Source organism: Neolamprologus brichardi, chromosome 23 (assembly GCF_056152115.1).
Source record: "Neolamprologus brichardi isolate AB-2024 chromosome 23, ASM5615211v1, whole genome shotgun sequence".
Taxonomy (NCBI): domain Eukaryota; kingdom Metazoa; phylum Chordata; class Actinopteri; order Cichliformes; family Cichlidae; genus Neolamprologus; species Neolamprologus brichardi.
Window position 1 is genome coordinate 25,910,418 of NC_142125.1, and position 23,576 is coordinate 25,933,993.

Below are 23,576 nucleotides of genomic sequence, written 5' to 3' on the forward strand. Positions count from 1 at the left end.
TAGTTCAGGTGCGTTTACTCTGAGAAGCAAAGAGACACATGAAATGCATGTAAGTTCTGCACAGAGTAATGCAAAACCATGTCACGGTGTTAAAAGACGGTGTGTTTTCTCTGCACATCTCTCCCATTTCAGTGTTTGCAGTGGATATCCTCCAGATATTGCACATGACATTTTTGAGGGCATATTACCAGTTGAGTTGGCATACTGCCTGAATATCTTAATTTTGAAAAAATATTTTACACTTGACAGCCTCAATGAGTCCATTCTGACATTTCCCTACAAATGGGCAGACAAGAGTAATCGCCCTCATGCTATTCCCAGGACTTTCATGCAGAACAAAAGCATTGGAGGAAATGCTCATGAAAATTGGAGTCTCTTACGATTCCTTCCATTGTTGGTAGGACACTTGGTACCTCCAGATGAAACAGCTTGGCAGGTAATTTTGGACCTAAAGGACATTGTTGAACTAGTTGTTGCACCAGTACACACAGAACAATCAATTGCTTTCCTTGAGTCTAGAGTCTCTGACCACAGATGTAGGTTGAAAGAGCTGTTTCCAGGACTGAAGCTGTTACCAAAACATCATTTTGTGGAGCATTATCCACAGATGATTAAATTCTTTGGGCCACTTGTTGGCATGTGGACCATGAGGTTCGAGGCAAAGCACAGTTTTTTCAAACAGGTTGTTCGTCACACACGGTGCTTTAAAAATGTGCTACTGTCACTGGCAGTGAAACATCAGTTCATGATGGCATACCACTTGGAGTCTGTCACAACTGTAAGGCCAAGCCTAACTGTTTCATCTGTTTCTACTGTCTCTGTTGACATTCTGCATCATGATGTACAGCGAGACTTGAAGATTAAATTCCCTGATATTACCCATATTCAGCTCACAAAGAATGCTTCTGTGAATGGAACAAACTACAGGCCTGGCATGATTGTAGTTTATGGCTCCTCTGCTGGATTGCCTGAATTTGCAGAAGTTGTCCAAATGGTTGTTGTGGAGGAAAACCTGAGCTTCATTGTCAAAGAGATGGATGCCTGGTATAGGGAGCATTTTAGAGGTTTTGAACTTTTTCCCACATCACACATCTCCCTCGTTGATCTTGGTGCCTTGGTAGACCAGTACCCCTTGGCAGATTACAGGATTGGAGGCCGGCGAATGGTCATACTTAAAAGATTCATTCATATAGAAGGTAGTAAATGTTGTCTTCAATTGCATGTGTTCAGTTGCATGTGTTCAGTTGCAGTTATCTTCATGGCAACAGGAGGGGCACCACAAATTTTTAGCTTATTTTTAATAAAGATTGGATACTTCCCACAAGGGTAATATTTTTTTCCATTACATTTGAGTTCTTTTGGCCAAACATGCCTCATGTTGTCATATGTCTTTAAAAAAAACATCATTGATGATGCTCAAAACATTTTGATAAAGGATAAATTGCAACACATACCACTAAAAGCAAAGTGACACTTTTTGAGGATTCTGGCTGACGTAAGCAAAAAAAACAGTATGAAGCTATAGAATAAAATTAAATAAACTGCTTTTTACCCGTAAAACCTGTGTTGCAGTTCTGCACTCTCGTGCTCCGTAATAAATTATTCAATGCAAAGTATTTTAACTTTTTTTTTCTCCTAATGTCTTTAAAAATCAGATTGAAGAATGGCAGAGCAGCTGAAGCTGAGAGTCATTGTGGCAGATGATGATTTTAGGAGACTTGACGTTCCATCTGGGATGCCAAGAACTTTGACTGATCTTCAGAGCACAATTCGCCAAGCATTTGGAATTGAAAGAGACTTTCGTATTCAATTCATGGATCCTGACTTCAACAATGAGTTTATGAACATAACATCAATGCAAGACATTCAAGACCGAAGTACAATCAAACTTGTGTACCTGGCAAATCTGGATACAAGTGCATCTTCTTTGTCAAAGCAGTATCCCACATGCAGTCTTGACTCATCTGCAAGTCCAGAAAGTATTCAAAGAAACTCCCGTCTCTCATCGTCTTCATCCAACTCAGACAGCACCATAATTCTACCACAGTCAGACAGTGAGCTGAGATCATGTGCATGGCCTCGCGAGTTTACTATTCCTCGATTTTCATTCAATGTAGAGGTGCAACTTCAGCGTGGAAATGAGACCTTCAGAGAAACTGGAACTTGGCTCAAGATTACTCCAGGTGTTAAATCTGACATCTTAGAGAAGCTAGCTGAGGCGATTTTTCAGTTTACTGCTTATCCTCAAAATTACCAAATAGATGAAGTTGCAGGGGCACTGATCAAAAAATTTCCTTGTCTGCGAGAGCCATCTGCCACAGGTTACTATGGCTGGATGATTAGCCTGAAATATAAGATGGCTAATTACAGGACAAAGATGCGCAATATTGGCTGTCCTGAAGTGACTATAAATGCTTTGAAAAACAAATCCAGATTGCCTCCCAGCCAAAAATGTTAAGAAACCTAAAAAGGCTGAGGTCAATTTTTGTCCATTACACCCAGCTGGCGAAACGGATGACAGTCTAGAAAACATCAGGGTTGAGCTTTTGACCGACGTCAGACGAAGAAACAGTGCCTCAGATGTAAGACAGAAGATGTCAAGAACATTTTCCTACCGTAGACAAGAGGTGGTGCAGGGAAGTCCAACTGCTGGGGAGTTTAAAGCTAGGTGGCCTGCACTTTTCCAGATTAATGAGGTAAAGGCATGCTTTTTTTGCTGAGTGTTCTTTTCAGTAATTCCTTATGTTATACATTAATTAATCTGGGCCACTTGGATTAAGACTATCCCAAATATAGGTATAAAGAGGCTGGCATTTATAGTTATTGTCGTTAAATGCTTGACCTGTGTACCGAACAGAGTATTTATTTGAGCAGCACTTAAAATACAAGTATGAAAAAGTGACTTAAAGTGTAGAAACATGAATAAAATTTATTTTTGATTTTTCTTGTAAATAAAAAAATATTTGATTATTTAAGTAAGTTTGCACTACATATAGGGCCCAAACTATTTTATAGTGAGTTTGATTATTGAAATGATTGATTAATCATCTCAATAATTAATAGTGAGATTGAGTGAAATCAGATTATCAATTGTGAATTAACCTAAAACCTTTTATTTAGCTATTAGTTTTTAGTTGGCCTGAGATTGTTAAAAGCATGTGCTAAACAAATGTAAATTAAAAATGTGATGAACAAACTTTGTTGCTCATAAGATAAAAAATAAATGGGTCAAGTTAAAACCCCTAAGACCTCTCACCACCAAGAGGTGCTGACCTTACAGGTGAGACACTCCCACCAGTGGACAAAGAGCACAGGAAAATGTGTTGCCAACCTCCTGAAACAGACAAATATCTGCTTTTTAAAACCCTTTAAACCCGCTAAATGGACTGATGCCATTCATTTCGTCTTTGATTAACAGTAGTAACATCCTTCATGCACTGTATACTAACCCACATGCTAATCATGCTTTATGAAGTGATGGCAATTGCATTGTAGCATTTAATAAAGAAATAACAAAATAATCATACCAATGATTAAGCACCAGTCTTTTTTTCTCTGTGTGTGTGATACAGGTAAATGCTGAATTCCAGCGTATTACAACACTTCAACTGGGCAGAAACTTGCCCACCACTTGCAGATCATGCAAGAGGTAAATCTGAATATTGCAAATTCTATTTGGATTTCTTTTGTCTTAAGTGGCAGGTCACTGGTGAGTCAAATAAGCCATTTTAGGTGACCGGCCAAGCAATCTAAATTTTGAAATTTCATATATAAATTTTATTTACTATGTTTGAACTGACTTATGATAAAATTTACTTATTGCGAATGTCAGACGTTGTTGTTTTTTCCCCAAATTGGTTTAATCAGCAACTCTCTTTAAACAGGCTGAAAGTGATGTTAACGTGAAAAGGGAAGCAGTTCTCAGGGCACTTTGCCTCTACCTTGGTGAAGAGGACAGAAGCCTTATTCGGGAGTACTTGGTAAGTCATTTAAGTCATTGTTAGCAAGTCATCTATACACACACAAATATCTATCTAAAAAGTGTGTGTGATACACACACACACACACACAAATGACTAGATTGGAATTTAATTGTTTTTCTTTTACCTTTTTATTAAATGTTTAGGACATTGAAGGAGATGACATCCAGAGAGACCTAAAGAAGCACACCATGGGCATTTATGTCATCAACAAGGAGGATGGACAAAATGGACATTATGATGACATTGGAATATTTGTTGAAGGGGAGATAGTCATGGACAACATTGGATCTCCGGCCCAAGCTTGTGCATTGATGCTTGGAGTAATCTATGCACTAAACCTAGCCTACCCCAAGGAATTGAGGCACTATTATGAATTCATTCAGAAAGTATTGATGGGATTGGATGGGGAAAAGCTCTCCCCCAAAGTCCTTGGTCTGAAGAACAAAATTGCTACTGGATAGGAAGATTTCTAAAACCACACATCCAGAGAATGTTGTTATGTAAATTACCAATAACTGGTGCTCTTGTGAATAGGAGTGAAACTCTTGTATAACCATCATTCGTTCTCATGTTATGTGTTATGTTTTGATTGAACATTTTAACTTTCAATAATGAATGTTTCACGTTTGGTACATTTGAGTAGCTTGAAGAGCAACTTTATAATTATTCAGTTTACCGAAGCAATTTTTCTTTATTCCGGTCCTTGATAGCTGCTGCCCTATAATCAGTGTTAACTCACCTGATTTAAAAAAAAACAAAAAAAAACAAACAAAATACAGTATATGCATGATTACCACACTGCAGCACACTGGTAACGCTTTGTTTTAAGTCTTATTAAAATGCAATTTCTAAATATGGATCACAGAACAGCAAGTCTGAAACTTTGGTTTGTGGATGCATCAGTTTCTAATTGTGATACTTGATACCACTGGCAGTGTTTTATTCTTTTTTTTTTTTTTTTAGAGGAAGAGAAACATTGCTTAACATTTCTCTTGTCTGTTGTTTCTGTTTTATTTGAATAGAGCTTTTTAAAGCTATTAGTTCATAGGCAAAAGTTTTGTAATTTGTATTATACAAATTACAGCAATTTCCCTTAGATGTGGATTCTTATTCTGTTTGCAACAAATTTTGCATTAATAAAAGATGTGAAAGAATTTTGTAGTTTTCATTATTGACGTTAATAAAAGAACTACAAATCAGGGTAAGCAAATTTTTTTTTTTTTTTTTTAAGTAAAATTTACTTAATTGAAATAGAGAGAAATTAACAATTTGATTGATTTGAATATAACTGTGGGACATACGTTTAAAGGAAACAAATTATTCTGGTACACTTAACACGACCTTAGTTGGAATTACTGATATTATTTGACTAAGTCGTATCCACAACAGTTAAGTTAAAGTAGCTTAAAAATATATGTTGGCTTTACTCGCTTAAATTAAATTCTGTGTACTTAAAAAATATTTCTGGATTCAAACAAATTTATTTCGTGCAACCACTTGTCATAAAAAAATTTTGTAAATTGAACAAAACATTTTTTTCAGTGTATAAAGAGGATTATTTCTAGCTCCAAAAGGCTGATTGTCGAGTCAAATCGATTCCTTTTCTGAACCTAAAAAGAAGCTGAGAAATGAGGGTCTTTTGAAGGTTTGAAGTATTTTTTTATGCCGTTTTCTAAATTTGTGACCAAAGTCTTATAAGATCATAACTAAACACCACAATACTTTACTGACTGACAAGATAATATTTTGTCTGTAGGTGGCTCCACATCTTCAGTTTAAAAGAGGCCAGTAATAATGCTTCAGATTCACTTGAATATTTGTGCAATTGGATCGGATATTAGCCAGTTTTTTCTGTAATCTTGTCAAAACATCCTTGATAGATGTTACAGTAGCAGATACAAGAAAATAAGATAATTTCTTAGAGATCATTCAATCTGATAGAGACAGAAATAAAAAGCGAACAACAAAAGCATTTAACAACAGCAGTCTGTGATTGCATGCCTCTGCTAAGGCTGAAAACCCCCCTGACACAATGCGTGAGTCCCTGAATTTGGCATCTATTTGAGAAGACGTGTCATGAATTTCCCCCCATTTCATAATGTTAGAGAATGTATGTGAAATACATGGAAGCCAACATCTGGATTGACTCCACAAGTTAACCACTAAATTAGACCAAATTGAAACTGTGATACACTCTTCATTCAAATCCATCCATACCTAACAAAATAGACAAACTGAACCAATTAGATAACCTCCTTAGCAACAGTAACAAAAGACTCAAAAAACTGAATGGCTGCACTGTCCTTAGAACTCAGATTTGGCTCAAAATGCTGATCAGCAGTTACCAATATGACTACTGAACAACAGGGTTCACATAAATGTACTAAAACTCTGATACTGTGGATGGTTGTTGATTTGAAGTTCTGCTGTGGTCATAAGCCCTGTTGGATCAATATAAATGTTTTTAAATTTAACTATTGAATTAGTCATGGACAATATCCAGCGAAACCCAAAATGCAGCACTTGATTTTTATAAACCACTGAAACCTCTCATATAAGCATCACAGGGCTGTTTTTTATTGCTTAAATTGAGAAATAACATTTAAAAATAAGTTACTTAATTTATTAACCTAGATTTCAATGTATTATATTACAAAAAAAATGTCTCTCAGACCACATCTTGTGTAACAGGAGGGTGGAACATGTGCTAATTTAAAGCCAACTGAACATACTTTCATCATTTTACAATGTAAAACTAACAAGTTTTCACGAAACTAGAGCTAACAAAGTGCCAGTACTTTTCCAGAATAATTTCTATATGGTACAGATTTTATTTTCTATAATAGCTTTGCATGACTCACAATTCAAAGCAATCCTTGTTTATCTTATACTATAACCCTTAGCTCACATAGCTCATAAATAAGCCATATTGGCTCCTCTAGCATAAAACATCCTTTCTTCTATATTGGCTGCCCCTCGTTAACAAAGAGTATGACTGGCACGTAGGTAGGGCGCCTGTGCCTGAGATGACCGTACTAGGGATCTAACCGATATAAGCTTAATGCATGTAAAAGGAGAGAAATATATCTTAATATAAATATTAAATTGGTGTTGGCTGTTCGTTGTTAAATATTAGCACTGGGGCAAAGATGGGGGAATTAAATGCATTTTGAAGAGATGGGAGTTCTTCAGGGCATCTTTTGAGTTTTATTTATTTTTTTCTCAATAGCTTTTTATCCCTTATTTCCAAATAAGTATTTTTATTGCTGGACTTTACTAGCATAACCTTTGCATGATTCATAGTTTAAAATATTGCCCATTCATGTTACGCCATTCTTTGACGCAGCTTTGTTTCTCAAACAAGCCATTTAGCTCCTCCCCTTTTAAGTCAACTTTCTTCGAGAAGTATTAGCAGCAGGCGGGTGGGGCTCCTGTGGCCAATATGAACATATTATGGATCTACCTGACATAATTCATTAAGAGTAAATCATTACCTGAACCTAAAAGTAAAGTTGGTAGAAGTCAGCTCCGTCTGCTGTAGAAGCAAGTGCCCTGTGTTGTTCCTCTTGGGTTTTGATTAGCTTCCTATTATTAATTTTGTCTTCATTTTATTTCCTTTTGCAATGAGTTTCTTTCTTTCTTTTATATCTTATGTTTCTTTCTTCTTCTTCTTTGAGGTTTATTTCTCATATGAATAAACAGACAGGCATATGACAGTGAGTGTCTTGGTCCTGGGTCGGTGACCCAGTGGATTTCTGTTTTGTATTATTTATCTTTGATTTCATGAGGTGTCTTTTGGTTTGGGTTCTGTATCTTATCTTTTCCTGCCGGTGTGTTCCTTCTATGTAAAGCCTGTATCTCTTAGTCTGTGTCTGTGCATAGGTGTTCAATAAGCACTATTTATGTTTTTGGTGTAAGCACTTTGTAGCATATTTTTTGATGAGTGCTATTAAAATAAACTGTATCATTATTTCCATGACTCCTTGGATGGAAACACTGTAAGGCAGGGGTACCCAATCCCAGTGCTTGAGAGCTACCGTCCTGGAGCTTTTAGATGGATCCTTGTTCCAACACAGCTGAATCAAATGAATGGCTTGTTATCAGGCCTTTGCCAAACTTGATGGCATGCTGAAGAGGTAATCAAACCATTTGATTCAGCTGTGTTGGAGTAGGGGTGCATCTAAAAGCTACAGGACACTAGCTCTTGAGGACTGGGATTGGGCACCCCTGCTTTAAGGATAGAAATTTCACAAAAAGTGATGGTTAGAGTTACCCGACAGGCAGATGTGGTAAAAGCTATCAGGGCAGCTAAAGGTGGCTTGTAAATCAATCACCTAAAATGAGCTGAAGCAGGCCCTGCATCTCCTGATTCTCAGCTGAGTTCAACCTGTTTAGTTGGAGGATATTTATCTAATTATGCCCAATGGAGAGAAGGGAATTGAACTAAGCACGAGACTCTGTTTACTCCTCTATGAGGCTAAAGGTGAACACAGTGAGTTTACTATGTCACAGTTTCTCCTCATTTCCTTAATTGTCAATTTGTGCTCAAAATACTTGGAACTTGCAATCCAAGTATTTTGTCTTTTGAAGAGGGAGTTTCCATACAGGCTCAGGATTGCTCAAGACATTGCACAATATAGGCTTGGTGTCACAAGATAATTGTTCCTTAATGCACGGCTTAGTTTCCAGTCACTGTTACCATGCAATGATGGCACATTGGTACTAACTTCTTCAGAGAAAATTGTAACAAACACACAAATAATTTTATCATTTAAGAATTTGTAGCATTAATTTAAGACAAAAAAGTGTTTTTGCTCACTTATGTGTCTTCTTTGATATTGTTGTCTTGCACAAAGGCTACTGTTCCCTTTATGTAGCATAAGCTTTTTCGATGGGTTAATGTGTATGGACAGAAGAGGCATCTTAAGCTTTTTTGATTTCTGTTTACTCAGGTGACCCCATTGCCACAGAATGTTAGACATTTTTAGGATTTAACTGGAGACACTCTGAAAAGATCTGTTTTAACCCAAAGCAATAGTTGCACACCAAAGACCAACTTTGAGCTCCTTGTTGAAAGTCTTGTTTGTCATTTGTGACAAATTGAAAAAAAAAATTGGAAGTCATGGCTTTTCTTTACCCTTTACGCCACCACGAAGACAGCATATGAAGCCTGGCTTTTCAGGTGAGTTCAAATTAGTGAAATCTTTGGTTTCAAGAATTAAAAGTAGCCCCAAAAAACTATGTTTGCATTTAAAGCAGCAATGCGGGAAATGCTGTTCTGTACTAGAGCTGGTGCCGAACAGGACAAAAGGCCAAATCACTGTACCACTGCACTGTAACATTGAGACAAGGTATCATACTGCTGAGACATACTCAACTTCCAGAACCAAAAATTTACAAAAGAAAGAGGCAAAAACTGCACTCATCTTCTGGGCACTTGAGGGTGACTCCAAATGTGAGATAATAAGAAAACCTTTTTTTTACACCCTTGCACAAAAACATTTTGGATAGTTTCCACCGTTATAACAATACTGAATGGAGTTTTTAAAACTCGTACCTGGATACTGGAGCCAAGGCCATATTCACTTTAATTTGCAGCTACATTTGCTAGCTATGTGCTAGGCTTCCCGTCAGCTAATTTGAGTCATTGTCCTGGACCTTTTGACCACATTTGTGCTGTTGGAGCCTGTTAATGCAATCGTCTGACAAAGTTTTTCCTTCACTTGTCATAAGCAAAATTCTATCATTTTATCATACTGTTATATAGCACCCATTAGCATGTCTGTGTGTCGTAACCCTTACAGCTTATGAATGCACCTTGCTAAGGCCATAACCTCACAGGCCTAGAGCTCAGTTGGCAACCTCATAGTAACCACCATTCCCTAAGGAAAAAAATGTATTTCCAAGATGAAAAACTCTGACATAAACTCTAAGCATTCACCTTCAAAGAAAAGAAAAACGCCTAACCAAACTTAATGGTGTTAGCACCTTACTTTCATTCAATTCTGGTCATTTCTGACTCTGAAATAATACGGTGGTGCTCAAAATGTTAAAGCTGAGACTTTAAAGTCCAGAATCTTTAACTGACGGGTGATGTCACGTGGTTGTGCCCATTGTTTTTATACAGTCTATGCAATTGCACACTTGTGGAAAAAAAATATCGCTATTGCATGTGTTGTTTTCACTTTAAAGCATTATCATTCAGACTTAAGGAAAAATAGCTTTTGGAAAAACAAGAGAGGTAAAAGTTTAACTAGTAAATAGAAATAATTTACAGACATTGCAGCGTGTTCCTCAAATGTTTATCATACCTGTAATACTAGGAAAAAGCCCCGACTTAGAGTTTTATCAAAGTTTGATTCCTGTTATTGCATTTGGATTTTATTTCGACGAAACCAAATAAAATAAGATTCGCTATCAGTTCTAGGAACTGTTAAGTAATCAGTATTGAGATGGGTGCTGGTTTAGTTCACTGGGTAGAGCAGGAAACCCATATGCTGTTAGTATAACACTGAAGCCTGTGTTTAAATCTGTCCTGAGACCATTTGCTGCATATCTCCCCCTGGTCTTTATCCCAGTTTTTCTGTCTTAGCTTCACTGTCCAATTTTAATAAAATGTTTCTAAACTATATATCAAAAAGTACCCAGTATTGGGATGATGTAATGCGTTATACTGGTGGCACTACAAAGACATGCTATTAGACCTCTCAGGTTTTTGAAGGACACCATCATCAAGGTCATCATAAAAATTAAATGATTTAAAGAAGTAGTTTCTCATTTAGCAGGTTCAATTCAATTTCTAAGATCTGATACCACTGACTGATTACTCTGTGGTATTAACATGACATTAGCAGATGATCTCATGGCCTTTTTCTCAGGACTGGCAGGTTTTATTCTGGAGATCCCATAACAACATTACCTGTGTCCTCATACTTCAAGATGTTGTATAACAACAATAATTGTCTTTGCCTGTCTGATAAGTAGATATCAGTCATGTAGTTTAACAATAGAATCTTAAAAAACAACAACAACATTTTTTGCCTAAAGAGTTGGCAGTTCTTCTTGTAATCGGAAGGTTGCCGGTTTGAGCCCCGGCTCGGACAGTCTCGGTCGTTGTGTCCTTGGGCAAGACACTTCACCTCCCGCTTACTGGTGTTGGCCAGAGGGGTCGATGGTGAGACATGGCAGTCTCGCTTCTGTCAGTCTGCCCCAGGGCAGCTGTGGCTACAACTGTAGCTTGCCTCCACCAGTGTGTGAATGCTTTCTCATACACTCAAGTCTTATTTATGATCTGAAGATGGACACAGAATGTGATTTTTGTTTTATGTTTCCAGCTGTTGCAGCTTTTATTAGCCGACGGAGTGATCATTGATCTCTTTAAATATACAGTCTTTTCATAATCTCACGACTGTTCAATTAGATTATATAATAGCGATAAATACACTCAATTATTCCCTAGTTTATTTGAATAAAAGCCTGATGTGTGCTTTGCTGGCACAGAGAAGGACAGCTCGAGTTTTTTAATGGTTCTAAGAACAGCATGTCATGTAAGAGCTAAACAGCTCTGGTTTGCAAATAAATGGCTAGACCACACTAACGTGTCCATGTGTGACCCCACTGATGGTCAGTGTGATCTGCCTTGTGGCTTTAATCACACTTAGACACACATTTTTTACTTTATAAAAGTTAGTTCGGTCTGGTGTTTTCCAGTCAATTTGGATTACACAGTTTTAGCATTAAGAACTGAGCAACTGAGGACAATTGTCAGTTATTTTTCTTCTCCACAGCAAATCATCTGCCTCCATCTTACCCTATTTCTAGCATCCTCCTCTGTCACACCTGCCATCTACAGGTCCTCCTTCACTACATTGTCCAGTAGTTTCTTGAAATAAAAGTCTGATGCTTCGCTGGCAGAGAAACTGGCTACAAATGACATATTAATAAGTTTATACCCAATCCTATAGCAAAATTAATCCAAGCAGTCTTGAGAGTCTCCACTAGAAGCCTTTGAAAACATTATATTGATTAGCCAGTCGTTTGTCCTCCAGTTATGCTGCTTCCTGGCTTTAAATTTAAAATTTATTTCACAGTTGTTTTGTGTCATTTTAAATAGGAAATATAGAGTCATGTGAAAAATGTTTTCTTAGTACTCTGTAGAGTTCTGATACCTCTAAAAACAAACATGGCAGTACAGCTTAGGTTTGTAAAGACTTCTGGAATAAAGTTCTTTGGACAGACGAGACCAAGGCAGAGCTGTTTCGTCATAATGAAGAGGAAAACCAATTACAGCATGTCAGCACAATATCTTGTCTATCATTAAAATTTGTTTAATGATTTCAAACATTAAGTTGTACATGTAATATATGTAAAAACTAAATAATCAGGAAGGGGCAAATACTTTTACTTTCACAGCATTGCCAAGCACGGTTTTGGAGTGGTGATGATTTTGGCTGGTTTTACAGCCTCAGGACTTGTGTACCATGCTATCATTGAGTCAGCCATGAAGTAATTTGTATAACAAAGTATTCTAAAGTCAACTTAAATGAATGCCTGCGAACCTCAGTGAACTGGAGCAACACTGTAAAGAAGAACGGGCCAAAATCTCTCAACAGTGATATGAGAGACTGATGATAAAATCATATTCTTGTCATAGTCAAAGTTACTTGGGCAGACGGAACGCCATGTTCCACCTCTTGCATTACCTCTTAAAGCTTTAAGGAATAAAGGAAATTACTTTCTGCACTTTTTGAACCCAAATATTTGCCCACTATTCTTTAATATAGATTGTTGAAGCAGTTTGAAGCCTCCTTTGCGGTCACTTTCATTTAATAATGCTCAAAATGCCTTCAGGGAATGACAGGTTTGTAATGTGGTTTGCCATGTAAAAGACGGCTTGATCGCAGCAAACTTTACTCCAGGATCTTTTATTACCCAGTATTTATGGAGCCTTTACAGATGTTTCCCATGTTGTGTAAGCTAGTGCCCCTCTCCACTTACTCCTCTTTGTCTTGAGGAGAAAACCTCCATAAAAGAATTCAAATCTTTCGACTGGGACAGTGAGAGTTTTCTATTTCACTGCTGTGACCTTCGGCTTTTTGGATTTTATCAAATGTTGGAGTTTTTGCTTGGATTTGTGGAAGCAGGGACGAGCTGTGTTCTCTTACATTGGCCCAAGTGTTCATTTCTACCCCAAAAATCATGTCTGAATGTTACGCTGTGCTGCCTAAGTGCTTTATTCAGTATTCAGTATTTGTTTTCCACCTTGTCCCCTGTGGACAGAGATTTAATTATATTATGTGCCAAATACGATGAAATCATCAATTATTCGTATTCTCTTAAACTTTTTTGTTGTTACACAACTCTTCCAGACTTTTTTGTTTTCCAGTTAAAAACATGAATAGCGTGCAACAGAACAAAACAGAATAGAATAGAACAAAGAGCCTCTATTGACATTGAATTTAGGATACAGCAAGACTTGGGGATCAACTCCGGTCACATATTTGAATTTACAATTAAAAAAACGTTACATAAGCACACAAGCGGCCACTGATAAAAGGAGAATTTAACATTAGGCACCACAAAGAACCACATGCCCATAATATAAAAGAGGAAGCTGGACCAAAAAGTGTCAGAGTCATTAAGTGCTGGAGTCGGGTGGTTTCCAGTGTATGGTTTTGTAAAGGTTAAAGGTTTTAACCACGAGAATTGAGTATAATAATTAACCTAAAATACATAGAATATAAATATATAGGGAGTGTTATTGTAAGAGTGTGTGTGGGTGCTTATTTTGCATGTTGGTTGAGAGTGGTAGTGACCTTCAAGTAGAATTTTCTAATAAATCTATCTTAATGATTTTGAGTTTTTAGTGACCGTTAGCCTGCCTGTGGGCCCGAGGTCAAACAGCTGGTATCCGGGGTGAGAGCAGTCTTTTATAATGTTTCAGTCTCTGGAAAAAAGGAAGCAGGTGACCAATGATTTTTTTTTGGGGGGGGGGGGGGGGCTGTGTTGAAGACCTTTGGTAGAGGTTTCTGTCAGCTCCTGAGCAGCCAGCATACCACGCTGTGAGGCTGTATGTTGCCACACTTCCTACTGTGGAATGGTAAAAGGTCACCTGCAGCGTTTTCTGGAAGTTGTTTTTCTTCATGATTTTCAGAAAATGCAAATTTTGCTGTGCTTTTTTTTGGACATCAGCTGTGGTGTTGAGAGGAAGCTGCTGGAGGGCTCTGTTCTGTATTTCCTGAAGTTTATGACGAGTTTCTTGTTTTTTTGAGTTGCTGTTTGGTGTCAGATTGCTTCCTCACTTTGAGACTTCTGCTCTGTAAGCAGACTCATCTCCTCTTTAAGTGAGGATGACTACAATGGTGTCATGTATTGATCAATAAATGTAGATTTAATATATATTATATTAATATTGATATATTATATCAATATTTGACATATATAATTTTGCAGCACTTTAAATAAGAAATATAGTGCAATACTGTGTATTTTACTTGCAAATTTGTCACATCTCATATTATCAAAGAATTTCTAATCCCCAAAAGTTTCATCTCGATGTGGCGTTTTTAGTGGGAAAAACATCCAGGATTGGTCATCCAGGATTTGCTTCCCTGTGTCAGGGTTCCTGGGTCATTGACCCAGTGTTTTCAGTTTTTCATGCTCTGTTTATTTCTCACTCAGTCTCATTGCCTGTTTTGCTGTGCCATTTTCCTTCCTATGTCATTAGTCAGATTAAGTTCACTCACCAGTCTCTAATCACTCATCATTCAGTAAATATATTTAAGTCCTCAGTTTCCACCAGTCCATTGGCTTGTCATCGAGGTTGTCACTGCCGTCGTTCCCGTGTGTGTTTTCAGGTCAGCCAGCCATTCAATCATTCAGCCAGTCAGCGTTCATGTTCTGTCCATCCACTCACGATAATAAACTTATATCCTGTATCCGTATCCTGCATCGCGAGTCCTGCATTTGGGTCATCTCCTCCTCGCACCCACACACGAACCCTGAAAACCTGGATGATTGAGCATGCATCAAGACTAAGAATTTCTAATATTAGACAAAGATACCACAGTTAAATACAAAATGCAGCTTTTAAATTATGATTTATATTTGTTAAGAGATCAAAACTATCCAAACCCACCTGGCCCTGTGTGGAAAAAAAAGATTTGCCACTCTTGTAAAATAATGAATTAAAAGTGATTAACAGCATTTTTTTGAAAGCTTAGTTCAATTTCACTGTGTGACAAAGTGAAGCAGGCTAAAAGATCTCTAAAAGCAACACATCACACCACAAGCTAAAGAAACCAGTCTGGAAAGGGTTACAAAGCCATTTCTACGGTTTTGGGACTCCAGTGAACCACAGTGAGAGACATTATCCACACATGGAGGAAACTTGGAGCAGTAGTGAAGCTTCACAGGAGCAGCCGTTTTATCAAAAGTACTCCAAGAACAACTCATCCAGGAGGTCACAAAAGAACCCAAAACAACAAAGAACTGCAGGCCTAACATGTCTCAGTTAAGGTCAGAGTTCAACAATAAGAAAGAGACTGCACAATTTTTTTTTTTACCACTCTTTGAATTTGTTGAATTAGATTAAATTAATTTTAGTTTTTTTCTAAGTTGTAAGAAATTATTGTTTATTGTATGTTTTTCAAAGAATCAAGTTGGAAGTGCGTTCTGAAACAAACCACCTGTTGCCACACACGGCCTTTTCTTGCAGTATTTTTGTTTCGGAACTTAAAAGCTAATCTCACATTTCCCTGAAAACATCTTGATAATTCCTAAGAAAATATTCTGTGGACTGATGAGACACGGGATACACAAACACACACACACGCACGCGCACATGTACACTGATACTGATACGCCCTTACCATCACCCTCCCTTCCCCAAATCTAGCGCCTCCTCCCATTCTTACCTCTATAGTCTGAGCGACCCAGGACCCTGACAGGCCTTGTCCAAGTCTGAATTTATCTCCAATTGAGATGCTTTGACCTGACTGCGACCTCAAACAGGCTGTTCATGGTTGAAAACTCTCCAATGTTCCTAATTAAAACAATTCTTCAAAAATTCCGCCAGAGCGATGTGAAAAACTCATCATTCCTAGTTATTGCAAATACTTGATTGCAGTTTTTGTTGCCAAGGGTGACACAGCCAGATATTAGGTTTAGGGGCCAAGTACTTTTTCACACAGTGTCAATTAGGTTTGGATACCTTTTGTTCTCTTAATGAATGAAATAATCCTTTAAAAATAGAACTTTGTAATTTCTTGTGTTATCTTTGCCTATTATTAAAATATGTGAATCATGTAAGTGTGACAAATAAGCAAAAATAAATATGCTTTTTAGAGCACTGTGTAGTTTAAATGATTTACAAATGAATGGGTTTTATTTTCATTTACACTCCACTCAAGTAATACTCTGAATTCGACTGAAATCCACACAAACCATTGTTTAAAAGACAGTCCTAAATATTAAGCCTAAGATGAGTCCTGAAACTAGATTACCCAGAAACCAATAGGATAACCTAATAGTGGAGCTAAAATAACTAGAGAAAATAAAGGTAGGTGCCTTCTACTTTTACCAGTGTTACTATTACTATTACGAGTAAGTTTGATGGTTTCCAGCCATAACTCACATTGTCTCCTTGACAATCTATGTACTGAAGGTCCTTCAGGAAGCTGGGTTTGAGTCTGTTATCCTCTCTCTGCTTTCCTGTAAACAGTCCTAAACAATAAAAATGCACAAAAATGCCAAAAATAAATAAATTTGCTGAGTATCAACTGAGACACAGTAATAAAATTGTAACCTGAAACTTAATCTAAAATGATCACACTGTCATTTGGCTGTCTCCAACCTAACAGTCACAAAAACAAGTTAATTTCATAGGGTCACAAGGTAAAAAGGTTCAATTTAAGGACTCCTCATAATTCAAGCATCTCTATAATTGTCTAGTTATATTATTTCTAGAGCATTTACATGTGAAAACAGCTTCACATGATTAAATGAAACTGAAGACAACCATAACAAATTAATGCTTTGAAATCATAACTTAATTTTATTATATTTAATTTTGGACCGTGTGTTTCTGCCATCTGTGTCTTGATTTAAGGCCATTTTTCATGCTGTTACGTCACACTGATTTCCCCCTAGTGGTCACAATATATAATTACACAAAAACTGCCAAACTTTAACTGCAATAGAAAAATGCACAATTAATTAATTGATAGCAATGACATTTTAACAAATATATAATATATTAACATCACTATAAAAATGTATAAATAAGTAATAGTAATTAATAGTATAATAATAAACAAAAATTGGCAATCCCTTCCATCCTGTAATTTAAGTGAGCACCAACAACCTTATTGCATCTTTAACCTGATCATTCATCATTCATTCATTGTCTTTAATCATTCAGCCTCACATTCACACCTACGGTCAATTTAAGCCTGTTAGTCTGACATGCATGTCTTTGGACTGTGGGAGAAAGCCAAAATTAAGTCTATATAGCAGCTATTAGACTGTTTAAATGATGTTGATGATGGAAAAGGGCCATTTAATCAGTAGTTATTATGAATCTCTGCCTTTTTCCCACGGCGTGTTTTTTTGTCCTCTCTCCTCCCCTCAACCCAAATGGTTGCTGCAGATGGCCACCCCTCTCTGAGCCTTGTTCTGCCAGAGATTACTTCCTGTTAAAAGGGAGGTTTTTTTTGTTTTTTTGAGTTGAGTTAAATTGATTTGAGTCTTGGGTTTTTTTCCAGTCTCTTTGTAAATGTTCTGTTTCTTCCAGTAAATTTGCAAGTGTTTCTTGTCAATTAAATTTTCATTTTCAATGTCGATGGAAACCCTAAATATGGCCCTTTTTTTGTCTTCGTACATTTATACATATAAATGCAAACTCCACACACTTTTTTATTTTTAACGTTATACAGCCTACAAACTGGATTTGGCATCAGAGCTCTTTACACTTCGGTTTTTCTGTCTGAGCTTTAATGAAATGGCCTTTGTTTGCAACGTACTGTACAACAGACTGCAGTGAAGCAGAAGCATCATGTAGTTCAGCTTTTCTCCTGTAGATGGAGAAAGAGGGCCACTCCACGGGCCCAGGGGGCAAGAGGGTTTGATGAACTTGCCTAAAGCTTAATCTGAAAGGGTGCGGACGTTGAATGGGGGGGGGTATTGTTTTTATGAAAAGCAGGGCTAAATGACAAGACATCAAGAAAAGCTAAAATCTGTCGGGGTAGGACAAGCTCTGTAGTCTTGCTCTTTTTTGTTTGCTTTCTTTTTGTTTTTATTTTTTTAGTGTCGAGGGTAAATTGACTACTATGGTTCTCATTTAAAATATAAAATTAGCACACATTGTTACCGTACTTTTTACTTTAATGTTCTAACTCTACTGTTTTTTTAAGCAAGCTCTCGTCGCGTTTGGTGATTTTATTTTGAAAATCTCTAAAGGAAGTGGCGATTGACAACAACCGGAAGAGTTGGTAAATAAACCGTGTTCAGATCCCGAAGAAGCTCAAAGAGCATGCTGAACATCTGTAGTAGGACAGGGCGGTAATAAGACATGGAAGAAAAACATCGGGAGCAGCTCGGAGGAAACCCGGACTGGATGTCGCGTTTGCCGGAGGAGCTGCTGGACGTCCCGCTGTGGAACCTGGCATTACCTGGTAAAACAGGAGCAGCCAGTTCAGCCAGTTCAAGACAGAAAAGAATAGAAAACACCCTCATACAGATCACAAGTTTATTTTAAAAAGATAATGATCCTTAATCTCAGGTTAAACTGTAATAAAAAAAATGTCTCAGATGCTTGTTGACAGGCTCTTCTCGCACCACAGGCAGCCATGACAGCATGTCCTTCAGCCTGGATGTCTCCTCTCCTGTGGTGAGATCGGAGTCCTGCTTCCTCAGACTGACTGACAGGCTGTTCCCCTGCTGTACTCGACCCTGTGTTTACCGCTGGGCCACCACGCAGGTATTTTACGGTCCCCCTAAAGATGAAAGCAAACCAGGAACCTGCACCACCTCAGGTGATGCTCCCTACCTCGTAAAAGGTTTGGGGAATTCATCTGAGGTTTTGATAATTTGATAATTACTGAACTACCCTAGTTTGGAAAGAGGAATGTGTTTGATCATGACTTACTGTATACAGTACTTCATATTTTGCTTCTAATCAGACTATCTTCATTATTTTTTTTTTGTTAAAGTGGTCTTGAGCAGTTCTCCAGGCTTTCTGAAGGTCCTTGAATGTTTTTCTTTGGACATCTGGATGCTTATTTGATCATTTCCACCCAGTACTTAAACCTGACCATTTTCAGAGGAATGTCTTTTTTGTTTGTTGAGGCACTTAACACTAAGGTATGACTCATTCCAGCATCCAAAAAAGGCTCCTAACGCAAAGACGGAACAAGTGTTGTGTCTACACATGCAAATATCTAACCAACTTTAAACTGTATCTTTAAGCGTTTTGTTACTAGAAGCCTGTCACAAAAATGGGTTGAATGTTAGAAAAATACCAAAGATAAGAGTTTAACAGACATAAAATGTTCTTTTTAGCACTATCAGCTGAAAACTTGGCAGATCTCAGTAGTGTGTCATTAAAACGTTTGAGGAAGCTGCACAAGTGGAGAAAAAAGAAGAGGCGGATCTATAAAACTATTTTTAAAAAGTGACTAGCAAGTAACCTGAAACAGGAAGAAAAAGCTGAGATATGTCATACTACGCAAGAATTAGACTGAAAATCAGAGACAACAGGTGTGATGGAGTGATGAATGCAAATGTGAAATTGTACAGAGGAGATCAGGAGAGAGATACAGCCATCTGTACAACATGGTGGAGTCTCTGTCATTGTTTGGTTCTGGTCTTTCAATATTCATTGTCTTTCTTGGCTACAGCTATCGGTCCTTTCTGATCAGTGTGATCTTGGTGTTCGTTTCTTGGACCTGCGGATCGCCAGAAAGCCAGCAGGGAGCAGCAAATTGTTTTTCGCTCACGGCATATACACGCTGATAACCGTCAAGGTCAGTAAACTACACCAAAACTGCATTGATATTCAGAGTGAAAGCTAATTTACAGCAAATTTTAATGTCCGTCTGCATGCAGGAGGCTCTGGATGAACTGGCCGGCTGGCTGGACGCTCACCCCAAAGAGATTGTAATCATTGCCTGTTCACACTTCGAATCTCTAAGTGACGAAGACCACGCCCATCTGATGGAGTTCATCCTCCTGCTGTTCAGAGGGAAGCTGTGCCCACCACAGGTAGATAGACATTATTAGGATAATGATTGATTTCTAAAGTTTAATAACACCAAATATTCACTGCTTTCAGCCTCTCAGATAAGGATTTACCATTTTAACTTCAGTAGATATAAATACATGGAACTGATCTCAACCACAGGCTCATTGGGAACCCTTGACTAAAACGAATGCATTTAAGACTGTAATCCTGCAATAAATCCTTTAATCATTTAGGTCATGGTGTTCAGTTTCTGTTGAAACTCTTTTCGACTCAGGTGTTTCAAATATCAGAGGTATTGCTCTAGTCAAGAAACCTGCTAATATACCACACCACAAACGTCACGCTCCGAAAATTAAAACGTGTTGCTGTAATCGTTATTGGTTTTGGCACAGTGTGCCTAATAAACTGACAGCTTGATTCATGTGTATGCATGCAGGAAACTCCCACTCTGCGGTCATGTTGGTCCAGAGGTCAGCAAGTCATTGTTTCCTATGACGACCAGGAGCTGCAGCACCCTGGGCTGTGGAATCGGATACCTTATTGGTAAAATCCATAGACTGTATGTAGAAGGGTTAGACAGACTTTGTAGCTTAAGTGTCTTTGATTCCGGTTCTGATTGCTTTCTCTGGCAGTCTTAGTTGTTCTTTTTTTGTTTGTTTTGTTTTTGAGCATCTTGGTGTCTCAAAAGTATTAATAATAGATGTTGGTACAGGGACTTTAAACCACTCTGAGAACAGCAACAGCCAAAGGTTCAAATATGACATAATTGGAGTGTCATATTTTAATGTGTGTTCACTGTCAGACATAATACGTGCTTGTTGGTTTATTTATAAATGGTGTGAAATACAATATTAAATATGTAAACACTGGTTGCATGTAATATATACACGTATGTAAAGATAGTTTGTTTCCTCCTATTTTCAAACCTTAGACCTTATGTGGTTTTCTTGGTCTTCTTCTCTCCCTCCTTCTTTTTGGGTCTTTGACTGGTGACCAAGACTGGTGGCCATTAGGGGGAAAAAACAAATTTAAAGCACTACCTGATTACTTTTACTTTTCAAGGCTACTGTCTGCACAGTTGGTCATGTCACTAACACTGAAATGATTGAACCTGTCCTGTGTGTTCAGGTATGCTAACAGCCCAGATCCTAAGAAAGTGATCACCTATCTGGAAGGGCAGCAACGGCAGGGAAGACCAGGTATGAGGTTGTTGGAACAAGTAGTGCAGTGAGGGAAAGTAGTAGCATTACAGACCTCTATTTAAAACGTTAGAGCAAAAGTACTGGATACAGAATATACTGTAAAGGTACTTTACTGGATTTAATAACCTGCCAAAGGTACAAATGTTAGTTTGTACATATATATGCATCCCGTGTTGACACAGCCTGTGATGGCTTTCGGTACCACTGTTTCCTCCGATGCTGCTTTTCTGCTGTAATTTCTTTTAATCATCAGGAAGCTAGTGGATAAAATCGGAGAGAAACTACACAGCAACACAGCCACGCCACATACTAGACTTGCTGCTAACAATGTTGGACACTTTTGCGGGTTTATGTAGTAGGATTGACAGATTCAGTGCAGAAGTATCATTTATGCTTTAGCTCAAAATTCAAAGCGTATTCAGACAACGCAATCTTTTAATAAAAATCCATCATGGATTTGTATTTGCTGCCCCCATGTGGCGAACGTTTTTATTGAAAGTTGAAAAGGTTTATTCAAAAATTTAAATGAAATGTTTTTATTAAAACAGAATAATTCCTTTAAATACCAAATTTCTAATATTCATATTCTGTTGATTGAGCCATCGAAATATATAATATAATTATTATTAACCTTTTTTTTTTTAACTTTTGAGATTAAATCTCTCTTTTACAAGAACATCCTGGACAAGATGGACAGAAGTATTGTCATAAGTTTAATAATATAATAACAAATAAAAAAACAAAACAGAAACAACCAAGACTTATAAACTTCAGCATCAATAAGGAATGAATATGTTGGTAAAAGTATTTCTCTAATGTCAGTGACGTAGTAAAAATACTCTGAAGTGTACTGCTTCTGCAGCTAGCTGGGATTTATTTTACCTCAGGTTTTATTTGCTGTTCGTTTCTTTAAGCACCGGCTTTACAGACTGTTTTGTTTTCCAGATGGTTTTTACGTCACCGGTCTGAACCTGACAGAGACCATGTTTTACGTCTTCCTGCACCCTTTCCAGAGCATGAGGACGTTGACGTTGAACTCTCTCTCACTGCTTCTCCGCTGGGCGGGTGAGCAGCAGCCAGGACCCGAGGGAGTCAACATTATGTGCTGTGACTACGTCGGTATGAGCGAGTTCTGCTCGCTTGTCATCGAGCTGAACTACAAACTGGTGGGCGGAGGCTGCAGGAAGCTGCCAGCATCCTCCAAAATAAGTGCCAATTAATAATTTTGTGAGCCTGCCATCCTGTTTATACAGTTGTGTGCTTGATGTTTTTATTTTTTAAGCATCACATTACCTTCTACATGTTTATTCAGGTTAATTTCAGCATGCTTTACCTAAAACTATAAGGAGGTACACAAGTTACATGTTCTTTACACATTCACTGTTTAAGTGTAGTTAAAGTTTTATATTTTGCACTACTGGACACTTTTCCACAAATATTTGCACAAATATGACGATCTATATATCGTATGCATTTTCTTTTTTATTTTGACTTATTTTTAATTTCTAATTCATTTTTCTTTTTCAATGATTTTTCTTACCTCATAACTCGTCTCTGTGCTGTGAACTTTTCTTTAGGGATCAACAAAGTCTTATCTTTGCATTTCAGAATGGCACATGTTACAAATTTTAGTGTTTACTATCAACATCACGAATGCTAGCAGCCTTTTAATTAGCATACAGCTATACAATAGTTAGCTTGGAGAGTAAAGCGCTGAATACTAGGTCTCTCAAAGTGTTGCACTATCTTGTAGGATGTTATGTTTCTTTTTTGTTTTACTGTAAATTAATCAAATGCTGGTATTTCTAAATAAATATTTTCATATTTATTTTTCACATTGTATTTTATAAACAGCTGTGTGGGTGCTGTTTGGTGATTAGCATTGTCACCCCACACCAAGCAACTCTTGAGTTTGAAACTTTGACTGCGTGGCTTTCTTCTACAGTCCAAAGAAACACATGGGTTATGTCAACTGGTTATTCTACATTTACCGTCACACTGCCTGAATAATAAAAATCTGTGATTTTTGTACGCGTACAAACAAAATGATAAAGGCCTGGCTAAAAATGACTACTACTACTAATATTATTATAATAATAATAATAATAATAATTTAATTTAATTTAATTGAAACTCCTAAGACCCGAACTC

At 37.5% G+C, this 23,576-nt stretch overlaps 2 protein-coding genes and 1 pseudogene across 2 annotated transcripts in view; all 3 read left to right on the top strand.

The window, feature by feature from the left end:
* Positions 1-23,472, top strand: part of LOC102783311 (PI-PLC X domain-containing protein 1-like) — a 42,946-nt gene extending 19,474 nt beyond the window's left edge. Inside the window, exons 2-8 of the mRNA XM_006792840.3 lie at positions 18,441-18,655; positions 18,824-18,960; positions 19,880-20,005; positions 20,088-20,243; positions 20,660-20,766; positions 21,352-21,422; positions 22,371-23,472. Of these exons, the coding sequence (XP_006792903.2) occupies positions 18,553-18,655; positions 18,824-18,960; positions 19,880-20,005; positions 20,088-20,243; positions 20,660-20,766; positions 21,352-21,422; positions 22,371-22,645 (975 nt within the window). The 5' untranslated portion in view covers positions 18,441-18,552 and the 3' untranslated portion in view covers positions 22,646-23,472. The remainder of the gene's footprint in view (positions 1-18,440; positions 18,656-18,823; positions 18,961-19,879; positions 20,006-20,087; positions 20,244-20,659; positions 20,767-21,351; positions 21,423-22,370) is intronic.
* LOC148096160 (uncharacterized) lies at positions 1,664-3,632 on the top strand (annotated as a pseudogene).
* Positions 3,614-4,781, top strand: LOC148096161 (uncharacterized). Its single transcript, XM_087836460.1, has 3 exons — positions 3,614-3,649; positions 3,885-3,980; positions 4,127-4,781. The coding sequence occupies exons 1-3, from the start codon at positions 3,641-3,643 to the stop codon at positions 4,442-4,444; spliced, it is 423 nt and encodes a 140-aa protein (XP_087692586.1). The 5' UTR covers positions 3,614-3,640; the 3' UTR covers positions 4,445-4,781.
* Positions 23,473-23,576: the final 104 nt, after the last annotated feature.

What these genes read in the sequence shown, in the direction of transcription:
- LOC148096161 (XM_087836460.1), top strand. An exon ending in GCCTTATTCGGGAGTACTTG is followed by an intron (nt 3,981 to 4,126) that starts GTAAGTCATTTA and finishes TTAAATGTTTAG; the next exon opens with GACATTGAAGGAGATGACAT.